The sequence below is a fragment of the Ambystoma mexicanum genome, chromosome 4q, assembly GCF_040938575.1.
Source record: "Ambystoma mexicanum isolate Mex_15411 chromosome 4q, UKY_AmexF1_1, whole genome shotgun sequence".
Taxonomy (NCBI): domain Eukaryota; kingdom Metazoa; phylum Chordata; class Amphibia; order Caudata; family Ambystomatidae; genus Ambystoma; species Ambystoma mexicanum.
Genome location: NC_090928.1, coordinates 1,127,869,894 through 1,127,886,691, shown reverse-complemented (window position 1 = coordinate 1,127,886,691; position 16,798 = coordinate 1,127,869,894). Strand labels below are relative to the sequence as shown.

At 45.0% G+C, this 16,798-nt stretch overlaps 1 protein-coding gene across 1 annotated transcript in view; it reads left to right on the top strand.

Moving 5' to 3' along the window:
- Nucleotides 1-16,798, top strand: part of DNAH14 (dynein axonemal heavy chain 14) — a 2,000,441-nt gene that overhangs the window by 1,099,800 nt on the left and 883,843 nt on the right. The window contains exon 51 of the mRNA XM_069608705.1: nt 12,160-12,327. Within this exon, the coding sequence (XP_069464806.1) occupies nt 12,160-12,327 (168 nt within the window). The remainder of the gene's footprint in view (nt 1-12,159; nt 12,328-16,798) is intronic.

Below are 16,798 nucleotides of genomic sequence, written 5' to 3'. Positions count from 1 at the left end.
TTGGCCTGAGGATGGTTTCGGGAGGATCTACTGGTCACCCTCCCTTGGTCTCCATCACATGTCAGGGTACAATCACAGTGCCTCTCTACAGGCCAGTCTTGAGGCGTTGACACCCCCCATTTGTCCAGCCAGTTGGGCAGGCCAGGTCTAAAACCCTAAACCCACTCTCAAACCCTACAAAGACCATGCCCGGGCAGTGTAAAGTACTCACTCGCCATATAAGAGAGCCTAAATCACTCTCTGTTTGGACCCAGAGCTCCAGTGGCAGGTAAGAGGGAAAGGTGGTGATAGCCAAAAGGGAGACAGAGATTATATTAGATGGTGAAAGTTACACAGGGGAGGTGTATTGAGGAGGTATTGTAAGTATAGTAAGTGAGGAAGTATTATATAGTAGTGTCTATCATTAAAAGAAAACTTTGAAATTAGCCATAATTACCACCAGGCTCTGCTCATGATTGCTCACACACAAACTGAAATGGCAGGCACGTACTTACAGCTACTAGAAGACACGAGGAACAAAAACTTGATTTGAGTGGCAGTAGAAAAGAAAGCCTAACTAAATTGTAATTATTTTCAAGACCACGTCAATCGCCACGGTGGGAGACAACATGAGCACTGAATTGCAATTTCTTGGTTGGATAGGTAGCTATAGATGCATAGATCAGTGGTTTAAAAAAATAGCTAACGTTACTACTTATAAAAGGTTAGTCTCTACTTAAGCCCATTAACTATACTATGAATGTGGGCTAGGTAAGATTGAAAGCAAATTTTATGAACTAGTAGTGTATTGTAAGTTAAGGTCGCAATTGCTGTGTGGAGGAATTTGTATTAGGGAAATAACCCATTTGCACCGACCTTTAGTACCTTACTATGACATTTGTAGACTTTGCAACTTGTTAATTTTGCACAGAGTGTTTGCACCTTAATGTTGGTGTACCCAGCATTTGTTATGTTATGTTATTTTATTGGAGCTTAGTATAGCGCAGCTAATACCCGAAGGTGTCTTGCCGCTGTTTCTGAACACCAAACGGGTAATCAAAGGACATGACAAACAGTATGAGAGGAAAAGCCGAAGTAGGGAATGCGGATAAAGAAACGTTTTCATAGCCTTACGAAATTTAAACTAGTCATCAGTAAGCCTGAAGGCCATTGGGCGGGCGTTCCATAGCCGAGGCCCTGTCACAGAGAATGCCAGAGCACAGTGCCCTTCCGGGGCCATAAGAGAATAAGCTTTTTCCCCACATATAAGGCCTCCAAGCCATGCAGTGCTCGGTGAATGAGACACAGAGCCTTGAACTTCACTCTGCCTTCCACGGGAAGCCAGTGAAGTTTAGCCAGAATAGGATATGCATGGGAAAACATAGGGAGGCCTGCCATCAGCCTGCTGCTGTTTTGAACGACCTGAAGCCTCTGGAGATAATGTTTGGGCTGGTGTAGCAGTGTGGCGTTACAATAATCGAGGATACCCCTTACTGCACAGGCTACCACTGGACCCTTCATATTGTCAGGAATTAGTGGCATTTGTTTTTTTAAAGTTCTCAGCTTTAAAAAAGCCAGAGCTACATCTGCCACTAATCTGCAGATCAGGAGAGAGACTGGCAGAAATCTTCACCCCTAGAGTCTTTACTGATTCAACAGATTCATCAGGGGAAGGAAGGTTACCCAAAGAAAAGGGCAAATATTAATCGGTCCATAGGGATCGGGCAGGAGGCGGGGTACGACCCTATGTTTTACATCCATTGAGCTTCAGACAGTGTTGGCTCATCCAGGCACCAATGTCTGCCAAGCATCCCCCAGGCGGGGTGCCGCTTCCTTGAAGTTGGGAACAACTCGAAAGATGAGTTTGGTGTCGTCAGCATAAGCGTAAAATTTCCAGCCATGATTTTGTATCGAGTCGGCTAGAGGACGAACTTAAAGATTAAATTGCAGATCCTTGCGGAACCCCATAGGACAACGCCACAGGAGTTGATCTGAATGGGGGGAGGGATAATGTTTGGCAGCGGTCCGATAAAAGCTTTAATTGTAGGCTTCACCTTCTGGGTGTTTCATCTTTGCACGTTATCCCTGCACATTTCGATCACCTGCATTCACTGCTTAATTTGTAAAATCATATGTGCAAGGGGTTTCCATTATACTTAGCAGCTCACCCACCCCCCCCACCCGACTCCATGCACTGTCCTTCCGGCAAGGAGTACGGAAGACATAACCGAGCAAAAAGTACCAGTACTTGGAGCGGGTTCTGTGCACAGACATGACATGATAACACCCTCATTAATTGTTGAAAAGCAATGGTCCTGTAGGTCCCTGTTCCCGAGTCGCTTATCGTTTGATGTGCATTGCACTTTGAAGTTAACTGCACTGAGAATGGGCGTGTGTGGCTAGTTTACATAGTCCGGAGCAGACGTGGAAGGGAGGTGAGAGTTGGCATGCTGCAGCATGACGGGACTTTGTGTGTGCTGTCCCCACCTGTTGCTTCACCCTGGCACGGTACAGTGTGTTGCATTGCAGATATTTTGGAAATGGTGCGTCCTAGAGCATTGTAAAACGGTTTTTGAGGCCTTTGAGTGTTGTTCCTGGCTTCGAGATGCTTAAAACTTGCACGACTACATTGATTTTTTGCCAATGTTGTGCCTTATGGTTACAAATATCTCGGAAACTGTGGATCCTAGGGCCTTGAAACATGTTTTTCAAGGGTAACTTTGAGTTTTGTTCCTGGAATCGGGACGCTTAAAATTAGCTTTGTCCGGTCCTTCTACGACCACATTGATGTTTCACCGATTTCGTGCGTCACGGTGCATATATACCCGTACTCCGCACAGGTTCTGTAGACAGACATGATGACACTATCATCAAATGTTTAAAATCAATGATTCTGTAGGTCCCTGTTGTGAGTCGCTTATGAAAATCAATGTTTCTGTAGGTAACTTTTCCAAGTCGCTTTTCGTTTGATGTGCTTTTGGGTCTGTTCTTTTATGGTTTCGGTCCTATCTATCCCAAAGGACTTGCTCAGTCTCTTGGGCTGGATGAACTTCGGACACTCTTGCACTCGTTCATGGCGTTCCCCAAGGCTCTGTCCTCGGCCCATTTCTCTTTTCCCTCTATACTTCCCCTCTGGCGGAAGTTATTTAATCTTTTGGTCTCTCTCACCATTTCTAGGCCGACGACACTCAACTTTTCTTATCCTTTTCCTCTTTCGCTCCTGAAATTCACAATAAACTCTCCTCATGCCCAGTAGCTATCAATTCCTGGATGACTGAACACTTTCTGGATCTAAATGCTGCAAAAACTGAAGTAATCTTTTCCCCCTCCAACACTATTCCATCTCCTCTTCTTCCCTCCTCAATTTCTTTTCCTCCGTCTCGGCTTCCATCTCTTCTACTGCCCGTAACCTGGGGCTTTATTTTGATTCTGATCTATCCTTTATGCATGATATGTCACTATCTTCTCGATCCTGCCAGTATCACTTATATAACATCCGTAAGACTCGTCCTTTCTTAACTTTTGATGCTACTAAACATTTGATTTCTTCATGAATTTTTTCTCGACCTTTTTATTGTTCAGTTTCTCTATTTGGTGGTCTTCTCTCTCATCTTGCTCCATTGAAATCAGTTTTCAATGCTTCTGTTCGGCTTTTCTATCTTCTTCCACCACATGACTCTAACATCCGTTGCCTTTCAATTCTTGGTTGGCTCTCTTTTCATTCTCGTCTTAAATTCAATTTTCTGTGCTTATTTTTTAAATCTCTCTATGGACTTGCAACAACCTATCTTTCTTCTCTGGTATCTTTTTATATTCCGGCTCCTTCTCTTCGCACTCAGTCTCAGTTTCTTCTTGCAGTTTCTCGTCCTCCCAATTCAAAATATCGTTTTTTTCATTGTTAGCACCTTCTCGTTGGAATTCTCTCCCACTTTCTCTCTGCTCTATTTCCCTATACTCTTTATTTCGTTCTTCACTAAAGACTCATCTTCTTGAAACTGATTCACAGGGTTGAGGGCTTTATTTTGTCATTTGCATTCTCATTTTATTGTACTGTTTTTATTATCTTTGTACAGCTCTGTGGTTTAAAGCGCTTTATGAATCCCAAATAAAATACAAAATACAAATACACTCTGAGGTTAACTGCACTGAGGCGTACATACTCTGGAACAGACGCTATGTCCTGTCCTTCTATGACAACCTTGATGTTTCTTTGCTTCCAGGCAACTGTATCATTTGTGCAAGGGCTTACATCCAGGTGGGATGTCCGGATGGTCTTAACAGATAACCATGCAACATTTAGTGCAGATTGGTAGAACAGTGTGGAATTGTTTGAGGAACAAACAAATAAACAAAGTAACTCATTTTCTGTTTTATATAGTGTAAAGTTGCAGAAGGAGGATACTTACACGCAGGTGGTATGATTGTTGGCATAAACTTTTATTTGCTGAAAAATAAAGAGGCAGCCTCTCACTCCCTAACTCTAAGAGGGGATGCCTTGCCTCAACTAAGGAACTAAGGAATTTGTCAGAATGTCCAAGTAAATGAAGGAGCCCACCATTGTGTGGCAAAATTCCTACTTCTATCCCTTACGCTACTAACTAAACTGACGAGATACTGGATCTTCTTGGTCCAAAAGAATGGCTCTCTTCTTCTGGACAATGCAGTATAGATCCAATTGACAGGTGGTTACTTCACCTGAGAGAATGACTCCCTTCCCCAGGTCTCCGTGCCTTTCCAGGATGCAACTCAAAGTTCCAGCTAGAAGTGCTTTAACGTTACCAGTGCCAACTCATACATCATTCCTTATTGCCCATAGTTTGCTTCACTATTGGACTACCGGCAAATGCTTCCCTTCTCCAGGTATCTCGGTTTCAATACTTTCACAGTGCCAGGGGAATGACACCCCTCCCTGGGCCTTCACGCTACACAACACCAGGGGGGTCTTTCTTGGTTTGTAGTTTCACCGTAGTAGCGGGAATGTCTCCCTTCTCCTGGCCCTTCCCACGCTCCTTATCACAGTTCACGAAGGCTGAGGAAATTATTCCCTTCCCCAGGCCCTCCTTAGGCTCTTTGCCAAACTTCACAATGCCAGGAGGACTGACTCCCTTCCCCTGGCTTCCTTTCACCTTGTTTTACTGGTTTGTCTGTTTGGGTCCCAGACCCGTAGGATTCTGCTGCTTTCCTTTGGCAGACCTGGTTCACTTTCCTGCCAGGTACTGTGCCAAAGAAGAGTATTTGTGATGCTCTTCTCAATTGGGTGCCCGTCCCAGACATGTCTTTTGTATCTCTTGAACTCTTCCAAAGCCCCACCACGCATCCCAGCAATCCTGGTACCTGTGAGGGTCTTGTCTAGGCTCTCCGGGTGGTGTGCGACTTTGTCGTTCCTTTAGGCTTTGTTCCCCTTTTACGTATGTTGCAGCGGCTCTGGAGCGGCTCAGCAGTGGGAAGTCCCGGTGAGAGGCATCTCTGCCTCTGACCGGGACTTCCCACTGTCTTCGCTGTCTCAAGGCTGGCTCCTATAGCCTTCTGGGCCGTCCTACCTCTGTGAATGGTAAGGGAGCTTTTTATCAGGTCGGTATGCATCCCAGACGCCGACATAGAGTCCCTTGGCTTTCCGGCTCTCACAATCCCGGTTCCTTCGGGGATGACGTCTCTCTGGTTTCCTCCAGGGAGGGTCGAACACTTTTTAAAGTCCCTCCTCACTTTTTCTGCTCATACACTGTCCACATTGACTGGAATGCTTACTTTGGTACTGCAGGGTGTTCCACATTGCGCCGCACTTCTTCTTCATCCCAGTACTGAAATGGTCAATCTCTACTGGGTTAATTGGATTCTTCCTCGTCTCAGTACTTCTCATGAGGGTTGGATTTTCAGCCCTACACAAATACATGGAAGTGTGGGGCACTAGTGTGCTGTGTATAGGGTAGGAGGATGTGGGAGGTTGTGGTGCAGTGTGGACAAACAACGCTCTCTCTGGATAGTGGTCGCTAGTCCCATATGGGGGACCCCTCCCCCATGAGATCCACCCACTGAGTACCACCCCCATGGTAACTATCGGGTAGCAGCCTCACCTACCAATCTTCTTGGCTCTTTAATCCTTAACTGCCTGGAAGCAGCAGCACCTGGGGGACACTGCACCTTGCCGGTTCCACCTTCACTCTACCCGACGTGGGACATCTTCCAACACGGCTGCCCGCGCAGCTACCTCCACAGCTGATCTGCGTAGGGACGAACCCCTGCATGTTTTGGCTCCTCGATCGACTTCCTTGTGTTGGAGGAAGGAGCCGGCAGGTGATCGGCAGCCCCATCAAGGGCTGTACTTAAAGGTTGCTTCCCTTGAGAGGTATCCTTTGTCCTCAACTGCCTGGAGGAAGCAACGCCTCTGGGCCGCCGCACCTTGGTGGTTCCACCTTCACTGGACCCGGCATGGGACATCTTCCAACATGTCTCGGGAAGGATAGCAGAGGGCCAACGTGCTCGCCTTGGAAGCAAGACGACACGGAGCAACACAGGTTTGATCCACGGGGGCAGTGCTTAGAAACCTCTGGGTATTAAGCGCGTTATTAATAACCTATCATATCATATCATATTATGGCCACCCCGCGCGTCTTCCTCCACAGCTGATCTGCGGAGGGACGAGCCCCTGCACGGATTGACTACTCGATCAACATCCTTTTGCTGGCATGTTCTAAGGGTCAAGTCCCTCCCTGTCTGGCCCTGCCCGGGCCTGGAGGAGCCTGAGGGCACCTATCGTCGCACGATCAATAAGCCATCTACACACCCTGTTTCTCATTTTGGCTCTGACTGGCTGCCACCATGACGTAGTTGGGCCTCCTATTCCTTAAGTAACAGTTCACAATGACCTACCTCCCTTTGGCATGCATCCATGCAGGCCGGTCTGACTGTTACCCCCTGCACCCTGCCCAATGATGACCACCTGGGAGATTTGACACCAAAAGTCTTGTCTTCTTCAAACACCTGCCTGTATCTCACCAGTGCATCTGTCACACATGCTTACTCCATCTGCTGTTTTTGAGCCATTTTCACGCTGCAATTAAGTGGCTCTTGGGAATTTCGAATCTAGGTGTGCTTTACATCTGTGCATCATGCTGTATTTAAGTGCCTCTTTGGAATTTCAAATCTAGGTGTGCTTTACATCTGAGCACCCTCCTGTTTCCTTCAGCTGCTAGGCCACCTGGTGAGTCTCATTGTGCAGCCTCTCCTACTATCCCTTTTCCTCCTCTCCAATGGCACGCTTTATCTCTCCCATCTATTATATTACTCTGTCACCTATCCCTTCTCTCTCACAAAGTCTGGAAGAAAAAAGATTAAAAAAGATCTTGTGGCCTCTAACCCTGGCTTTCCAACTGCTGACACCTATGTCAGTGCTACTTCCGGGTAGACTATCATTGATATCCTCTTCTCTGTCCCATCTCCAGACCTATGGACTTTTCACGTGATCTCTCCCCTTTCCCCTTTTTCCTCTTCACCCATTAATAGTTGCACCAAATGAGAAGTACTCTTGGCACACTTCTTATCCTCTAAGTGCATCATTAATGTCTATCACAATGGCACTGTTATGGGCCAGGGTTCTCTTCTCTGTGATCGGCGCCTGCCGGCCCTCATCAACTTGCTTTCTTCTCCAGCTTCCGCTCCTCCCTCCTCTTCACCTCCTTCACCACCTCCGATTGGCGTACCACTCCCTGAACCTCACCTCAGAAAAACTTCAAAGGCGGTGACTGGCAATACTTAGCCACTGTAAATGCTTGTTCTGCTGTCAAACACTCCTCAGACATCTTCCTACTTTTTGAAAACTTTGATCTTGATATCCTAACTCTCAGTGAAACGTGGTTCAATGCCAGCTCATTCACTGCTTTTGACTCCATCTTCCCCTACGGCTTCAAGATCCTCTCCAAGCCTAGGCCCAACCGACTTGGTGATGGAGTGTCCCTGATCTTCCCTGAGTGGGTCACTGCCTCTCTCAAAGCCACCGAGCCCTATTCCTCCTTTGAAAGTCTTGTCTGCAAGCTTGGTGTCTCCCCAACTGTCTCTCTCACCCTTGCCATGATCTACAGACATTCTGGCCCTGTCTCTCTCTTCCTCTCGGAACTGGTCGATTTGACCTCCTCTCTTCTGACTTCTTCCTCTAAACTACTGCTCCTTGGAGACTTCAACATCCACCTTGATTCTACGGTCCCTGCCACCACACTCTTCCGTGATCTCTCTACCTCTCTCCCTCACTTCCTGGCCCTACCCACTCTGCTGGTCACACTCTCGATGCCTTCATTAAATGCCGATCTTCCACTATCCAATCCTTTTTCCACCCCTCTCTCCGCGTCTGACCACTTCCTCCTCTCTTCCCACTTGGTATCTCTCGGCCCCCTGACCGAGCCTTACCCAGCACTGCCAGCCTCCTTCGCAGTCATCCACCCGATTAAAAAAGAGTCAGCTGCTGTGTTTGCCTCTACTTTCATCCCTCCTCCCTCCCCCAGCTGACTCTCCCACTGACTCTGTCCTCAATAATTTGCATCTCGCTATCACTAACAATATGGTATTCTTGACCCTCTCGTGAGGATCCGCCTGAAACCTGTCAACAAGCGTAACAGTTGGTATGACTCTGATCTAGCTGCTCTGAAACACAAGTGCAGAGCTGCTGAACAGAAGTGGTAGACTTTGGGCTCCTCCTCGGACAAATTGACCTGTCACCTACTCCAAAGGCAAAACATTCACATCCAGACCAGCATCGGGGGGGGCTACTAACAACATGGCTGGACTCTTTACAATCTGCAAGGAACTAGCCAATCCTTCTGCAGTCTCTACCTCGCCCCTTCCCTCTCAGGCCCTCTGCTCTGGCCACCCATTTCCCCTCTAAAATTCAGGACATCCTGACTTCCCTCTCTTCCTCACCCTCTCCTCTCCCCATCCTCCATCAGCCTCTCCTCCGCCCACTCCTCCACACTCACTCTCTCCTCCTTCTCTCCTTTCACATCGGACGAGGTCAGTAAAGTAGTCTGCTCTATGAAAGTCTCATCCAAACAGGTCTCACCCTGTTGTTCCAGAACTATCAAGGGCAATATCTGCTCCCTTGCACCAGCTCTTGCTTCCTTTTGCAATCACTCCCTTGCCGCTGGCTCTTTCCCTTCATCTCGTAAGCACTCCCTTGTGCAACCCCTTCCTAAAAAGCCCTTGGCCGACCTCTAATGTCCAGCCAACTACCGTCCTATCTCTACTACACCCTTCCTTGGGAAACATTTGGAAAAGTTGGTCTTCCCCCAAATGACCTAAGACACTAAGCTCGTTGATTGTTTACATGACCATCAATCTGGATTCAGAGCATCCAGAGGCACAGAAGCTGCTCTCCTGAACACCCGTGATGAACTGCATGCTAATCTTGCCTCTTAACTCCCCCGCTGTTCTCATTCTCCTTGACCTCTTTTCTGCCTTTGACCCAGTCGACCACCCTATCTTCATAAAGCAGCTTCAAGATACCTTTGGTATCTCAGATTGGGGACTGGAGCAGTTGACCTCCTTCCTCACTGACCGCGCCTCCCAGGTGATCCTGGGCTCCTTCTCCACCTCTCTCTCTACCTGTGGTGTTCCCCAGGGCACTATCCTCTTGCCTTGGCTCTTCAATATCTACCTTGCTCCTCTTACTCACTTGTTCTATGACTTCTCTCTACACTTCCAGTGTTTACGCAAATGACACACACCTTCTTTAAACTCCCCTCTTCCTCTCTCTCAACCCCCTGTCATCCCTGACTGCCTGTCCGCTATCCAGTCATGGTGCACCTCCAATGACTTCTGTCTTAATGCCAGTAAGACCGAGATTCTTCCTATTGTGACACCTGTCCCTTGTTTCCCTCCTGCACTCTGGCAACCCTCGTGGGTTCTCCTCCCACTCCTTCCTCTGAAGCTAGAAATCTCGGTGTCATCTTCGACTCCACTCTCTCCTTCATTCCTAATATCTTGAACTTTGCCAAGAAGACCCGCTTTCAACTTTGCCTCATTAGTGGCATTCTCCCTTTCCTCACCTTCCCCCAGAAGTCCAACCTCAAGCTCTGGTCCTCTCCAGGTTTGACTATTGCAACAGCCTCTTCCTTAACCTGCCTTCTTCCACTCTTCGCCCTGTGCAACTAATTCAGAATAGGGCTGTGAGACTTATACTTGGTCTTAAGCCCAGGGACGACATCTCTCCAGACCTAAAATCACTCCACTGGCTCCTGGTTGCTGCAAGGATTAAGATCAAAACCCTATGCATCATCCGTAATGCTGTCTGGGGCCTGGGACCACGCTATCTGCAACCCGCTCTCACTAAATACTCTCCTTCGAGAACCATTTGCTCCTCTGGCTCTGACTCTCTGCAGGTCAAACGCTTCTCTAAGCAGAGAGCTGGTGGCAGATCTGTCTCCTCGACTGGCTCCCTCCTCTGGAACAGTCTCCCACTCTCTTTCTGTCTTGAGGCGGATCTCCTGACGTTCTGCAAGAACCTCAAGACTCTCCTCTTCTCCCCCTCCTTTACCCGCTCCTTCCCGTACTAACCATCCACACTGTCGCTGAGATTGGTGGCCAGGTCCCTCAAGAGTCCAATTGGGTCCTGGCCTTCTGCCCAATCACCTCCAGCATCCGCCACCCCCCCTTGCACTAGCCGTCGAGCCCTCACTTGCCAGTGTGTGGTCTCTGGCCTGCACTACCTGTTGGTACCTTCCTCTCATCTGGGACATCACTGCCTTTGCACTTACCGGTTACCTCAGTAACTGGCACCCCTGGGACTCTCCCCCTTGCGGGACCATCCAGCACTTACACCACCCGCCCCCCTGCATTTTCTTTCTCTGCACTTGCAAGTTCCGAATGACACAAGGCCTAGTAGGACTGCTCTTGTTTTACATTTTATGTTTACATACTAGCTGTCATTTTGATTATTTGCTCCATTGCTCCCTTCCCTTCTTGCCTTGCAGTGCTTTGAAACACTATCCAGTTGTATAAGTGGCTTACAAATGCCCAATAAATAAATAAACAAAGAAAATAAATGGGAAGGGCTCCCCCTTTGGAAGAAGTGACGACATCCAGTGATTTGTCACAATAGATAGATATTAAGCTTATAAATATGTGTACGAATATAGGTCTGTCAAAACAAATATCCGCCTGGTGAATTTAACAGAAGTCGATACCAAGCACTGAATAAACTTCAGGCCCAATTCTTTAAATAACACAAGTCTGTGCTACTGGGGTAAACACATCAGTACCTATGAGGAGGTTTCCTTCTATTTCTGAATGCACAGCTATGGAATGTCTGAGCATGCTTTCTTTCAGGTGTCCATGCTACTGAGGTTAGAGTGGAGACACTATTTGAGCATAAATATCAATCTTTCACACATTAATGCAGCAGTTTTCTGACATATTTTGGCCAGACAGCTATAGAATTAAGCCACTAATGAATTAAATGTTATCAAATGTGGCTGCAGGTAAAAATATAATTGGTGTAACCATCAGAAGAATTATACTTTGTACCAGGATTAGCTGGTTTGCAAAGGGCGCGCTGGGACAGAATGAGAACCTGGGGTTGCGCTGTCAGGAGTAAAATGAATCATTGTGCCCCGCTGCCAGCTCAAATGTCTCGGTCCGGCTACTGAAAGAGCGACTGGGGTTGGGGGCGGAACCTTCAACTCTTTCTGCATTTAATATTATTTATAATTCTTGGTTTATTGTTCAAGCGATGATCTTGTCAAAGGTGTGATGAGCTGCTGCCATGGAAATAGAAGCTTAAACAGTCCCGTTCTTTACTTGTGTTTTTAGGATACAATTTCTGTATTTATTTTATTGTGGTTATTTGTTATAGTGAAGACCTGTTTCGAGGGAGGAATCTGCTCAGCAGATTTCCTGAAGCTATAATATGAGGTGCTGTGTCTTGTGAGCTCACACATGAAACCAGGGTGTTTTAAGGAGGTGTTGGATCAACTTTTATACATATTCCATGTAGATTATCCATTTAAAATGTATGCACAATGGGGTTCAATGACTTGCCCAGATTTTCTTTTTGAATCAATTTCATTGCTGGGATTAAAAGCTAGGCTTCGAGGTCGCAAAGGCTGCAATTTAACCACTGAACCATATCCCCATAAATCTTTAAGTGTCCAAAGTGCACCAGTGAAGCCTGTAATGTGATGTTTCCCTCTTCTCTAGATCCAGCTGGGAATATACTTGCAACAGAATGATTTCCTACCTGATGTTCTGAAATGCAGGGACTTGTTGGCATCGGCTTCTATAGCTGTCTACTATAAAATGTGCCGCAGCATGTTGCCTACTCCAGCCAAGTGCCATTACACGTTTAATCTGCGAGATCTTTTCAAGGTGAGTCCTGTGATCGTTTTATCTTTTGTCAGTGTGTTTGTGCATGATATGCAGAGGGAATATTTAGTAGCATCACTGAATACATGCAGTGACTAACAAAGATAACCAAATTGCCCAACAATTGCTCTAAAAATGTTCATTGGTAATAACATTTGTGTATGTGTCTCTTGATCCCGTTCTTACTTTTAGATCTCAGTAGCCTCCAATTGTTGTCATTAAGGAGTCCATTCATCCTAATAAAGTATCAGCTGCAGTGATGTATATTCATGTAATTGTTTTGGAAGTTTGCATGATTTTAATATTCTTTTAGACGTGCACTTCAATATCTTTTCTCTGGGTCAGCCTCTAAGTAGTTGGCCGTAGTAATACAAAGAGCGAATCTTGGCAAATTTACATGCATTTCAGTAGAACGAGGTAGGTCTGCATGTTCTGCTAAAAATACATCCAACTCGGGCTTTACCTGTTTAAGGGATTCCCGCAATAGTGGGTTTTATGTCATGTTTCAGACAAAAGTTTTTATTGTGTTTTCATGTACCTACTTATGAAGGGGCTTATGAAGACCAACTTGGAGTGTTAAGCATTGTTTCCCTTCATTTATCCCTGACCCTAACAGGGGTAGCTGTGGGAGAGCAGACACGTTTCACTGTTCAGCGTTGAGAGGGGTGGCTATATGGTAAAGCTCACACATAAATCTGCATGCAATTTACGAATGTCATATAGTACATTACTGATCATATACTCTTTATATAAAATTGCACATCAAGAAATATCTATACACACAGCTGAGTACAGTAAAATTTGAAAGGAGTAATATAAACATAGTAAAGTGTTTCTAAAAGACACAAATATCAATCAAAGCAAGTGGTTGCATGCAGTTTTACAGGTAAATGAAATATTCAAATTTAGATAGTTGGAAAAGTCAGTTCATAGGAATAAACAGAACAAAGTCAAACGACTCTCAGTTAAAGGATAAAATCTGGTATAACAAGCATGCAGGCGAAGCTGTAGAGAAGGCATTCTTCGTTCTAGTGAGGATGGAGACAGAGGAGATTCAAAGGTTCGCCCAGAAAGAGGCTCTTTGAAGAAAGAATGCAGAGGTGGCCCATGAGGTCGGATGCAGGGTGAGTTGAAGTGTCTGGGAATAAGGTCGACATGAGAGGTCCTTTGGCACTGAAGGATGTTACCAGTGATAGATCTAGAGTCTAAAGACACTGAAAGGTGTGGGCAAAGCTGCCAGGCTGTGTGGACAACCTCCACCAACTGTTGGTGCATAGGTGAGTTTAAATTTCAGGTTTTCTGCAGGTCACGGTTGAAGTTCTAGGCTGGAAGTTTTGCTGACATAGCACTAGTTGAATAAAGGATGTAACCAGTCATGCATTCAAGGTCATGTGAGTCACATGAGATGACACTCACATTAGTGGACCCAAAAACAGCAAGTTATACCAATACAGGCAAGAGGATGCTCGCAACTAGACAATGAACCACTGGACAGGACACAGGATGTTCCCTCAAACGAGGACAACTACAGAGGTCCCATGATGCAGCAAACACTTTTGGACAGCAGCAACAACTCTGCAATTCAGGTTGCAACAGAGCAGTTGGTGCTTGTTCCAGTGGTGCACACAGTACAGGAACTATTAGAGGAGAAATGAAAGGGCACATGGGAAGAGGATACAGCTAATCCCTCAAGATCATATGGAGGAAGAGCTTGAAACATGATCCCTCTGAAAGGAGAGTTTTATCATCAGGAGTTGTCACCAAGGTTTCAGTGAGGATCCTCAATGTCAGCTTCTTCTCTCCAGCTACACAGACATAACTCCAGGTAGGTTCTTCTGAAATGCTTGGGCTCTATGTTTATAGACACGCACAGTGCAAGGGCTTATGTCAGCATTCGATTTAGCATCCGTGCACCACTCCAAGTTTTGATGATCTTCCAATCATGGTAGGCAAGCCTCACTCCTACATTTGCGGCACACAAACACGATGTGGCATGAGGTTTCTGGCAGACCCTCATCCAGTTAGAACCAGATTCCATTCAGTTACATGGGCCTTGTGAGTGCTAACATAGGAAATTTAGTTTTCCCCTTATGAGAGACAAGCAATAAGGACCACAAAGAAAATGTCCAAATTACAGAGCTTTCAGAACACTAGGAAGGCATTTTGCTCATTTTCTTCAGGGATCAAATTACATTAGCAGTGAAAGGTCCACACTACATTTCAACCAACTAAAAACTAAATAGTAGAGACATTATTGAAATATCTTGGATATGATATTACTGATACTAATTCTAAAATAAGATGGAAGGAGGGGTAAAATGCTAAGATTGTAGCATTGGATATACAAATGAAGAGGATTTATACAAGATTCTGTACGTTTTCGCTGTGCCCCTTATTTGAGTTTTATACGCTTAAAGTAGAGGCAGCAATATTATATGGGCTGGATATTTGTTTGCTGAGCATTGATGGAATTCTTGATCAGATCCAAGGTAAACTTTGGAAGAAGACCTTACGAATAGCTCAATCTATACCTAATTGTGTTCTGTAACAAGAACTGGGACTAACCGCACTCTCCGCTAGACATCAATGGCGGCAACTGTTAAATTTATCAAGAATGTTGTATCCTCCTGACAATTCACTCTACGAAGACTTTAGAACAATGATTTCTCTTTCCAATCCCCCATCTGTCATGAGTTTTTACAACTCAATGCATAAATTACTTGATGAGATAGCCTTAAACCCTGAGGATCTAGAATATAGAATCCTTCATGTAAAAAAAACGCTTATTTGAGTTGGATTGGGCAAAAACTCTAAATGCACTAAGTTGTAAATCTCAGTACAAGGAGGCGTCTATGTTTACAACCACAAGAATGCCAAGTAAAAGGTACATATTGCAATTTCCCTGCTCCAAGCTTAGAGACATATATATGAGAATCAAGCTGAATCAGCCACACACTCTGGAGAGAACAATAAGATGGGACAAAGGAAGAGAATCTGTTCTGAAGCCTTCATGCCGCTTCTGTAATGAACACTCACAAAATGACTCATTGAAACACCTGGTAATATACTGGAATCATTTTGAAGTAGAGCGGTTGAACATCATTGGTGTGGCAACATTGGGAATGACTGCAAGCGCCAGGGAATGGTGCTGGATGAATATGATGTGGGGAGTATCGGTTAAAACTATACTGTCACTAACAACATTTTTGATTATGCTGGTGGATGCACTAGCCCAAAAAGATGCATCAAATGTTTCATGATACTTGCTCTTAAGGAATATGAGATAAAGATATATAAAAATCCGCAGAGGATAAATATGTTCTCCTTGAAAATGAAACTGTATATTGCTCCATCTATGACTTGATTCACAAACGATTTGAAGTATGATTTAAAATGAAACACTTGTGTATAGGCGCGTTACAAATGCCATATCATATCATATCGTATCATATCATATCAATGATTGCCTAAAATTGCGTAAGAAAATGTACAAAAAATGAAGATACCACAAAGATTGTTTATACTCCTAATCGAAATATGTATAGTCTTACTATGTTCTCTCGTTCCACTTTTGAGTGTTTCTAAGGTAATTTTTATAATGATTGAGGAACAAATATTTTTATGTTGTAAAAGTTTGTTAATCAAACTAATAAACAACTTTTATAATAATTAAAAAAACTAAATAGGTGCCACTATCCTGTAGCAATGACACCCTTTCTGGATGACTAAACATACCCAGGGACAAAATGGGGCAAATTGACAGTATCTCGTCAAAATGCCCTGCTCTGGAGTGCCTCTTGATATTTCCCATACTATTTCTCCACTATGGTTTGGACAACATTGTCCCTGTTTCTACAGAGCATTTGTTTTTTAGTTGCATTGTCTGATGTTGTGACACTGCGAGCAACAGAAGATATAAACCCTACCCCATTTTAGTTTTGCATGGCCAACTAGACTAACCCAATGTTTGCAGTTAGATACTTACTTGGTAGTGGGAGGCAGGATGAGGGTGAGAGGGACAGATATACTCTCATCTTTATCTGATGTGTACATGCCTTTTTCTTGTTCTGAAGGGCCCCTCTCTGTATATCCTCAAATGACCTAGTCTGATGATTTTGTATATCTGGGACACATATTTCAGATTGCGGCACATCCGTGTTGGCGATTGCTGAACACATTTTCGTATTCTAATGTGTGGGCTGCCTAGCATCAGCACTGACTCATGACCCCTGGTTCAAAATTCAAGAACTTGTTGAAAGAAATCAATTTTCTCCTTGGATAATCAATCGTCGGAAGACATGCCTGGCGTCATTGAGTCAGCTCTCCATACAGGATCTGGTGCGCAGCACCACTGGCCATCGCGTTTCTTTCCAGCTTGACCCCAATTTTTTTTTATTTATTTTTATTTGTATTTTAATCCATTAGGATTTTTACAAAAAGTCGTTCGTCTCTGTGAGAAAGAAAGTCTGCCGAA